Source organism: Erigeron canadensis, chromosome 1 (genome assembly GCF_010389155.1).
Source record: "Erigeron canadensis isolate Cc75 chromosome 1, C_canadensis_v1, whole genome shotgun sequence".
Taxonomy (NCBI): Eukaryota; Viridiplantae; Streptophyta; class Magnoliopsida; order Asterales; family Asteraceae; genus Erigeron; species Erigeron canadensis.
The window spans coordinates 55,261,490-55,272,404 of NC_057761.1; the positions used below are offsets into that span (position 1 = coordinate 55,261,490).

Genomic DNA, 10,915 nt, shown 5'->3' on the forward strand with positions numbered 1-10,915 from the left:
TTCAGTGAGCTTCAACTCATTAGTCACGAAAATCTCTAATCTGACTCGTTTTCTGTCTCTAACGGTTTCCAATGAAACGAATTGTCAGATCATGCAAAATTCTGAAAACAAACACTCTCTTTTAAGCAAAAAATCATCTGGTGAGACTTTATCAGTCGAAATTTGGTTTTTATAACTCACTGTCATCTGGAAGCTGCTTAAACTCTCACTATCACAAAGTCCTTCGACTGGTCTAACAAGAAGAAAAAAAATAGTTGATGACCAAATTAATATTTGTTGCATTATAAGCTATAATAAATAATTAAAAAAATTAATAATCAACTTGTATGTAAAAAAATATCAAGATTGGTTGTAGTATAAAGGGCTATTAATTAGCAATATCATGACTCTAAAATTTTATTCTATAAGGTCATAAAAATATAAAATCAAAATTTTAGTATTTCTAAAATTTTATACATAAACCAAAAGTCCAAAAGTACTTTATCAAACATAGATTATATTTTTAATTGGAAAATAATAAATCCTTCTAAATACTAGCCTAAAGATCTCCCTAAAATTTTAAGATGGTGACATGTGTTATTCACTAATTTTCTTTCCTAATCTTGTTCCTTGATTTTTTCACATATCATCATCCAATAATTAAGAGTATTTTTGAGCTATTTTGTTAGAATATTAATCATTTTCCCTTTTAATTACATAATTTGGATTTTAAAACACTAAAACGCGTCGGTAAAATAAGTCCGCGTAAAAATAACGGCATAGTTTGCGTACGAAAACTATATGTATAAAATACAACAATACAATCACCGCCTTTTATTTTTTCCACCTATATAGTTTTCTTGATTTATCGATTTTCTCCCACCACCATCATCTAATCGATTTCTTGGTGAAACACTAATCAAGTTTTTTTTTTTTTTTCTTTTTATTATCATTATTATCTTATTTTAAAGTTGTCTACTTTCTTGACTGGGCATTGCAAATATTTTAATTTTGATCTCTTGGAATTCTTGAATTTTCGAAATCCCTGGTACGGAGGGTATTCGGTGTCTTCAGGTGGATTCAAGAATTAGGGTTTCTCTTCGAGGCTATTTCGTTATCCAGGTATGCTTTATTTTCAGGTGAATATATGCATATATAAATTTGTTTGGATTTGAAAATTTAATAAAAGATAACAACTTGTAATTCAAGATTATTGGTATTGTTGACATTGATATCACTCACTTAAAGGTTAGTGTAGTTGGGTGTATAGAGATTGTTGATATAATGGGGGTTCAATATCCGATATTTAAGGTCTTTCCTATGTGACTTATAAGATTGCAGGATTATCCTATAAAGACCAAACGTGCCCTGTATTTTCTAAATGTGCTAATGTCTTTTGGAAAGTATAACTGTCTCCTTCTCTTATATTGTCCATTGAGGGTCATCGGGTGTATGTTGGTTTTGTCCATGGTTGGTGCTTGTTTTGACGTATGGGTAATGATATTTAATCATCCGTAATGGCTTCTTTCGATGAGATGCAATCTCTTTACTAAAACACCTCAACACCCGTTTTAACATGTTTTTTCCCCTGAGGTTCACCGGGTGTTCTAAGTAGGATGTTGATATAACCAAGATTGCATTCTTGATGTGTTCCATTGGTGGCTGCTTGCTTGGATGTATGGGTATTGATTTTCAATCATCTGCAATGGCTTCTTTGTTCTCTTATGTAGTTTGCCACTCCCATACTCTCTTGCAAGTGCTGCCTCACCTTCAATGAGATGCAATCTTTTAACTGAAACACCTTAAAACCTGTTTCAATTTGTTTTGTCCTTTGAGGGTCACCAGGTGTATTAAATAAGATGTTGATGTAACTAGGATTGCATTCATGATGTGTCCCATTGGCGGCTTGCTTGGATGCATGGGTATTTTGATATTCAATCATCTGCAGTAGTTCTTTGTTCTCTTATGGTTTTTCTACTCCCATACTATCTTGCAAATGCCACCTTAGCTTCAATAAGATGCAATCTCTTTACAGAAACACCTCAACACCCGTTTAAACCTGTTTTGTCCTTTGAGGTTTGCCGGGTGTATTAACTAGCATAACTGGGATTGCATTCTCGATGTATCCCATTGGTGGTGCTTGCTTGGATGGGTATTGATATTCAATCATTTGCAATGGCTTATTTGCTCTCCTATGTAGTTTGCCAATCACATACTATCTTGCAAGTGCCACCTCACCTTGGATGCGATGCTATCTCTTTACTGAAACACCTCAACACCCGTTTAAACCTGTTTTGTTCTTTGAGGTTCGCAGGGTGTATTAAGTAGCATAACCGGGATTGCATTCTCGATTATCCCATTGGTGGTGCTTGCTTGGATGGGTATTGATATTCAATCATTTGCAATGGCTTATTTGTTCTCTTATGTAGTTTGCCAATCACATACTATCTTGCAAGTGCCACCTCACTTTCAATGAGATGCTATCTCTTTACTGAAACACCTCAACACCCATGTCAACCTGTTTTGTCCTTTGTGGTTCACCGGGTGTATTAAGTAGGATGTTGATGTAAGTATGTAGCTATGATTGCATTCTTGATGTGTCTAATTAGTGGCTGCTTACTTGGACGTATGGGTATTGATATTTAATCATTTGCAATGCCTTCTTTGTTATCTGATGTTGTTTTTACTCCCATACTACTTTGCAAGTGCCACCTTACCTTCAATAAGATGCAATCTCTTTACTGAAACACATCAACACCTGTTTGAACTTGTTTAGTCTTTTGAGGTTCACCGGGTGTATAAAATAGCATAATCAGGATTGCATTCTCGATGTGTCCCATTGTTGGTGCTTGTTTGGATGGGTCTTGATATTTAATCATCTGCAATGGCTTTTTTGTTCACTTATGTAGTTTGCGATCTAATACTATCTTGCAAGTGCCATCTCACTTTCAATGAGATGCAATCTTTTTACTGAAACACTTCATCACCCGTTTTAACCTGTTTTGTCCATTGAGGTTCATCGGGTGTATTAATTAGGGTGTTGATGTAACTAGGATGCGTTTTTAATGTGTCCCATTGATGGCTGCTTGCTTGGGCGTATGGGTATCGATATTCAATCATCTGCAATGGCTTCTTTGTTCTATTATGTTATTTGCCACTCCCATACTGTCTTGCAAGTCCCACCTCACCTTCTATGAAATGCAATCTCTTCACTAATGTCTCAACTCCATTTTCAATCTGTTTTGTCTTTTGAGGTCTACCAGGGAGTATCAAGTAGGATGTTGATGTTACCAGGATTGCATTCTCAGTTGTTCCATTGGTGGCTGCTTGCTTGGAGGTATGGCCATATGGGTTATAATATTCAAATCATCTGTGTGTGGTAGCTTTATTCTTTTGTTGTCTTTGCCAAGTTTATTCGTCATTATAACTTTGCTAGTTTCGTGTTTTGATACGCTACTTTTTTCAATACTTACATGCTCATTGACAGGTGTCACCTCCCTTATGAGGATTTGAATTATTGAATCTCTTTACTTGAACTCCTCAACACCCATTATAACGTGTTTTGTCCTGTGAGGTTAGTTGGGTGTATAGAGATTGTTGATGTATGGGGATCACTTCTCTCGATATAGGGTCTTTCCTGTATGACTTACATGGTTTGCTTGGGGATAGTGGCTGCCGCTCGTTTGGTGCATTGAAAGTTTCTTTCTTTTCTTTTCTTTTTTTTTTTTTTTTTAACTGCTAGAATAATCTAATTTTGTTATAGGAATTAAATTTGGCAGTTTTCTTGTTATGAAATCTAATTTATTTTATAACAAGTTTTTTGACCCATTTTATAAAAGAAAACTTCAATTAAAATGAGTTATGTGGGAATCTTCAGAGGGAAGAAATGGTACTACATTATTTTAGTGTCTCTGAATATTTTTAGCAGAATTACTTGAAAGTCCTTACTATCTTAATATGCCTTTTGTGTGTGTGTTCCTTTAGGGTGTATGAACTATTATATCAAGGTTGAGATATTTACTGTGAGTAATATTTTAATGTTGTTGGTCGATAAATTCAACATTCATGAAATTTAAAAGCATCTTCTGCATGTCTTGTTCCTCATTAGTTTCTCACTTGTTTATTCTGTTTATAGTTGCATGCTCCAATATATGTTTAATATAATTCTGGAACTTTGCATTTATGGACTAATCTTTGGTTGGTTGTTTTCGATGTGAATTTACTATTGGTGGCTGTACTCAGAGATTATGTTAACAAGTGATCACATACTAGCGTCCGCTCTGCATAAAGGCCCAGGTTACCGGGCTCTCTGTATATGATGATCCTCAAAGGTTTGAATTTATTGCTTGAAATGTGATGAATAACGTAGCTTTGAACTTTGTAGTGTTTCTATTGAAAATCTGATAAAAGTTTTCTTTATGAAATAATCTTCTATAATGTTTCATATAGTTTTTAAGCATGTTTGAGCTTTGAGCTTCCATAACAGTTTTGAAGTTGAAAATTTATCATGTTGAAGTTAAATATCTATCATCTGATTACTCAGTGAAATATGTTTTCTTTGTATTATTGCACTTTCATTTGATTTATTAATGAGTAATTTGATGCTACTTTCTTTATTACAAGGTTTCTTAATCCGTCATTCCTCAAAGATTGATTACTTGATTGTAGAGACTCTTTGTTTCATTTTTTTTTTTAAAAATGAAATCTTTGAATGTTGGTACAGAATTTCGTATTATGTATCAGTTGAAATCAAGAATTGGGGCTGTCATTTTCCGGCTTTTTCATTATCAAGGTATACTTTCTTATTTATCCAAGATATGTACATTTGAGAAAGAAAATAAATAACTTAAAAGTGAAGATTTTTCATTGCATCATTTATATCACTAAATTAAAGGCTAAAATGTTGTAATAGTATTACTGTTAAATTGATGTTTACAAGGATTTTACAAAACACATGTAGTTGGCATGAATATGATGTGAAGACCAGCCAATGAATATGCAATTTCTCCTCTAACTTTATTATCTAATGATATCAATGATATTGGAAGTTCTAGACTCATAACATGTCAAGGTAACAGGTGTCCTGTATTATCTGAAATGTGCGTTTGTTTTAAAGAGCAAATACGTATTCTCTTCTTGTCTTGTTTAGACTATTAATTTTGTATCCAATAACTGGTTCATTTTGTTATTTTATTTCGATAGGCATGCTTATGATTTTGTATCTACTAACAGTTGATTTCTTTTGTTTAATGTTCTTAAAATCTTTGCTTTAATATATGTTTACCTTTAAATCCTTTGGTCACTTTCAGTTGGGTCTTAGAAGTGTTTCTTTGAAAACCTATGATGTCTTGATTTTCTTTTGAACGATGGATATTCATTATTACAAATAGTTGTGTTTTTGCTTGTGTATATTTGTTTTAAATTTATATGGAATTGTATTTGGAAAGCCATTTGGTTTTTCATACAGTCTAACAAGTATCACCTTACATTAGAGGAATGGGAATTCCCTTACTAGAACACCTCAACCCGCTCTAACCTGTTTTGTCCATTGAAGTTCATCGGGTGTATGTTGGTTTTTGATGTAGTATGGGATCTCTTTTTTATATGGAGGCTTACTGTTGATTTACGTGTGTCCTATGGTTGGTGCTTGTTTGGACGTATGGATATTGATGTTCAATCATCTGCAAAAGCTTACCCGTTCTCTTATATTGTCTGCCACTCCCATACTAGCTCACAGGTGCCAATTCACCTTTAATGACTTGCAATCTCTTTTCTGGAACACCTCAATATCTGTTTTGTCCTTTGAGGTTAACCGGGTGAAGCAGGATGTTGATGTGACAGGGCTTGCCTTTGTTGATACCGGTCTCTAAATTGTGGCTTATAGTCGGCTCACTATGCCCCATTGGTGGCTGCTTTCTTGGAGGTATGTGTGATAAAATCCAATAACTGCACGTGGCCGCTTTTTTCTTTTGTGGCTTTTGCTTACTCGTTTAGGTCTTTTCAGCTTGGTTTCTTGGTAACAAATAATTGTGTTTCTCTTTTTTCTTTTTTTGACACTTATTAATTAAAAATTGTTTTGATAAGCTACTTAGTTCAACATTCACGTGCTCCTTGACAAGTGTTACCTTCCTTGTCAGGATTGAATCCTTTACTTGAACACTTCAACGCCCGTTGCAACCTGTTTTATCCTTCGACGTTCATCGGGTGCAGAGGGTTTTTTGATGTAACTGGAATTGAGTTCTCGATATAAGAATATAGGTCTTTCCTTTGTGACCCACATGGCTTCACTAGTGGTGGTAGCTTGCTTGGGGTTGTGGGTAATGATATTCAATCATCTGCACATGGTTGTCTTGTTCTATTGAGTCGTGTGTCTTTGCACTGCTTCTATTTTGTTCTCATTGGTTCTCACTCAATATCATTGCCTTCGGTTATTTTGAATTTGGTTCCTTACATTAATATAATATATATGAGTAATTAACATTTCTTCTTTGTATATGCTAGAGTCATTTACTTTTATCCTCGAAGTTAGTTCTTGGCAGTTTTTCTGTTATTAAATTTAATTCATTTTAATAAGAAAAGTGATCCATATTTTTGAATAAGTTTAATAAAATGAGTAATGTACATCTTTACAAGGGGAGAAATATTTATTAAAACGCTTTTTGTACCTCTGTTCAAAATAAAAATAGGTCTTTTTGTACCTTATTACGCCTTTTTGTGTGTGTGATTTTTTTGGGTTATACGAACTGTTATATTACATTAAGATATTTACTGACTATTAGAGTGTTGTTGGTCGACATATTGAATATTTATGATATTCAAAACATATTCTGCATACTTGTTTATCCTGTTTAGAGTTGCAGCCCCCTAATGTATGTCTGATATAATTATGGGAATTGGCATGTATTGACTAATTTGGTTGGTTGTTTCTGCATATGCATTGGGTACTGGTGGTTACTAAGGGTACCTGCTAACTAATGATCACATACATATAGCTGATCTTGGATTGCTTGAGTTTGAATTATGCTAGCCGAACATGGAGGTGTGTGTTGCTAACAGTCTGTACATTGTAGAATTGTACCATCATCTATGTGGTATACACCTTTTCAAATACCTAATGTTGTCTGTTTTGTTTTACCAAGTGTCCTCCACATACTCTTCGCAAGAACTTACTCTCTTGTCATTTCGAGTGTCTCTCTTCTCTTAATATCGATATGTGTGCTCTCCACATACTCTCCCCCAGGAACTTACTATTATCGTTGCGCAAAGAGGTTATCTCGCTAAATTTAAGTACTCACTATTTTTGGTCACTTTTAGCGTCTCTCTTCACTTAATATGGATATGTATCCTAACTGACGTTTTGGTATTGTATATGATTTAACATACAGTAGAGACAATTTTTATTTGATTTATCATTTATCTTGGTAGCTATTCTTTTATGCAGGGGTTCCTGTTAAGCTTATTGGACATTCGTTGGTTACTTCGGCGTGTGAATTTTTTATTTTCATTTGTATCCGAGTCCCTGTTTACAAAAGATCAGGTGCCGTCGTTCACACCTTATAGGTTTCTTAGTCTTATTAAGGGTATTGAATTTTTACCCAAAAGGTATGGTTTGATGTTTGATATAGGTATCCGTTGAATTCTGAGCAGGGGCATCTCAGGCATTAAATGCCTAAAGCGAACTTATGAATTCAGGCCTTACCAATTCAAAAGGTTATGTATGACTCAACTATGCTAGACCTTAAACACACTTTTTGACTTATTTGCTTACAACTCACCTTAAAGTTATTAACAAAAAGATTCTTTGAAGCAAATTAGTCTTTTTTTTGTTCAAAAACGAGCTTCTATATATATATACATAGCACACAAAAGGCGGGTCTTAAAAAGTTGAGGGCTAATTGCCCCATTTTTAACAGCTTACCCCGAGACACCCCAGCTTCTGAGAAAAGTTTATATTAAAAGAATCTGCTATATGGAGTTTAATGGTTTCCTACAGTATTCGACTGTTTTTCATTTTAAAAGTTCGTCTTGAGTTTTGAATTTTAAACATTTTTATTGGAAGTCTAATTGCAGTCTCTCTCTCTCTCTCTCACACACACACACACACACACGGAGAGAATTTGAACCAGAGGCAATTCAGAACTTTTTATGAAACTGCAGACAACCACCACAGTGCCACACCCATTGCTAGCTTTAATACATGTTTATTTCGTATAGACTTGAACCCGGAACCTTTTTGGCTGTTGGGACGCCTTGCTATTGAGGCGAAAGACCCTTTACTTCACGAACAGAGTTTGATTCTACAATTATGGTGTGGTGAGGTTTGAAAGTACCATACATGTTCCTTAACAGCTGACAAGTATATATGTGAAATTTTGACTTATATTCTAGCTGGGTTTACGGTTTACAACTAAACTAAAAGTTCAATTTTCATCCCTTGGTTCTTCGTTAAGTGCATATTAAAGATTTATAATGATTTAGGATTTTTATTAGTGAGTAGTTCTGCGTTTAATGTAATTCAGCACATGAGTATATATAGTATGATGGTCAACTTTCAGACATATCGACTCCTTTGAATGTGTACACTCGACCAAACATGCAGCCATACAGGATTGAATTCCTGAAAGATTTTGATGAGTCATTTCCTTAATATCCAGCCTTCAGCTACTGGTAAAAGTCATTTACTCGTAAGTCGTAACTATTTAAGCAGCCAAACTGGGTAAGTTGTGGTACAGAGCAAAGTGGTTTGCCATGACTTGAAACAGAGTGTAGATTTCTAATTTTCTATTAGTAGTTGGTGTCAAATATGATTTTACTATCTCAATAATACCACTTAAACTTAGGTGGCTTTGTATGTCAGTGTCAAATTTGACTTTCTGCCCATTTGACTTTTTCGTAATGAAGCATAACCCCAATCGACCCATGGTAAGTAAATGGGCTGATATTGCCACCTCGAGCATTGCATCTGAAGTTTGCTTGTGCTAAATACTTACTGTCTATGATGATGATGACCTGTTGTGTAATACTTACAGGCATCATGGGATATGGCGGCATCTCCCTTTCCTACTAAAGGAGCTTAAGTGATGATCTCACTTAAGGCTTATGTGTCGGCTTCTAAGCCTGTACACATCAGAAAATACACCTAAAATACACATAATTGATTATGTCATGTATGTGTTTTTTTTTGTATAAATAAATATATTGGTGGGCCTTTTGTGTAAGAGATGGCTTCTTGAGAAGCCTTGGATTTAGCTTCTCGAAGAAGTTTATTCTCTTTATTCAAAAAAATAAAAGCTTTTATGTTTATTAGAGAAAAAAAAATCAGAATTCAAATTTTTGTCGCTCTCGAATCTGATCTGCTCTTACATCTACTTTCTTGGGTTTAATATCTATGTCTTCATTTTCTCTATTTCGGATCTACATATATATATATATACCGTTCGTATATATATATACACATATATATCAGAAGGTGAATGATTTCGATTTTGGAGAAAAGATTCGAGTTCATGGATATATAAGAAAATATATATCAGAAACTGATTGTTTTCGAATTTGAGAAAAAGATTCGAGTCCATGGATATATCAAAAAATAATTTTGTTTGATTTTTTCCTTTGTTTTTCCACATATCAGATTTCTTGCAGATGAACATGATGAAGATGGACCCTTTATCGATTTTGAGAGATGAAGATGATGAAAAGGTAACACTTTCCAATCTTTGTTTTTGTTGTTGTTGGCTTTTTTTTTTAAATCGATTTATTTTGTTATCTAGATCTACGATTTTATGAAACTTTTTGTTGTAATTAGTGATTTGGGGTTTTTTAAAATCATGTTTAAAACTTTTGGTAAGTGTTGTTTATGGTTTTTGTTTTTGATGGATGATGGTCATTCATGGTGGAGGTTTAAGGGTTTTTTAAAATCATGTTTAAATCATTAGTCTAACTTTAGCATGTCTGAGTCATCATATATATTGGTACCTAAATCTGTTCTAAATACAAAAGTCGAGGGTTTAAGGGATTTCATACGACCTTGAATACCTTAATATGATGGATTTCCTACTAAAGGAGCTTAGGAGTTTATCTCATAAAAGCTGATGTGTTCCTTTTGATTGGCTGTGATGATGTGTTTAGATTCAAAAATACTTGAGTTTATGTGCTCTCTGGCATGGCATTTGATGTGTGAATGTGACCTTGCTGTCACATTTGCCTTTTTAATGCAACCATGATGAATCATTACTCTTCCTTGAGCATGTCTGAGCCTTTGTAATCTTAAAGAACACCATGACTTTTTATTTATAATGTGGTATTATTAAAGGTATTGAAATTTTTACTATGTTTTCTGTTTTTATCTTAGTAATTTTCCTTTGGGTTGTGATGTCTAATTGTTTAATATTTGCAGGGTAATGATGTGGAAATGGCTGATGAGTGAAGAAAGTGTTTGGTTCTTTATGTTCGTACCTATTTTATGTTCTTAACGGTGTTTGTTTTGTTCTCCAAATTTAGGCACTCGGAAAGGTACTTAATGAACTTCTATTGAACTTTGATCAGTTAATGAAACAAGCTGCAGGTAGTTTTTTTTTAAAAAAAACTTTTTTCATGGCTCATTAATTTAGTTTATTCATGTAAAACTGTTTTGTGATTATGAGATAGGAATTGACAAATGAGTTTGATGTTCCGGTGGTGTTTGCTTATACTGACTTGATTTTAGGATACTACATGTTAAATGACAACAAAGGAGTATTTAGTTTTTATTTGTTTTCATTCACAAAAATTTTCTTTGGATGGATGAACTAATTTTATTTGTTTGATCATGTTCATTGTATAGTTGCTAAAAGATTTATGGATGGTGTTGTTTTTTCAAGGGTTAAACCAAGGACCAAAAAGATGGGATCAGCAGCTAGAACATCATCATTAAACCTTGTTGAACTTGCTTCTCTTG

General features: G+C 33.9%; 1 protein-coding gene across 1 annotated transcript; it reads left to right on the forward strand.

The window, feature by feature from the left end:
• The first annotated feature begins 890 nt into the window (after positions 1-890).
• LOC122597344 lies at positions 891-9,335 on the forward strand. Its single transcript, XM_043769949.1, has 7 exons — positions 891-1,101; positions 4,222-4,310; positions 4,703-4,771; positions 5,565-5,716; positions 5,821-5,902; positions 7,421-7,689; positions 8,194-9,335. The coding sequence occupies exons 2-6, from the start codon at positions 4,295-4,297 to the stop codon at positions 7,537-7,539; spliced, it is 438 nt and encodes a 145-aa protein (XP_043625884.1). The 5' UTR covers positions 891-1,101; positions 4,222-4,294; the 3' UTR covers positions 7,540-7,689; positions 8,194-9,335.
• Positions 9,336-10,915: the final 1,580 nt, after the last annotated feature.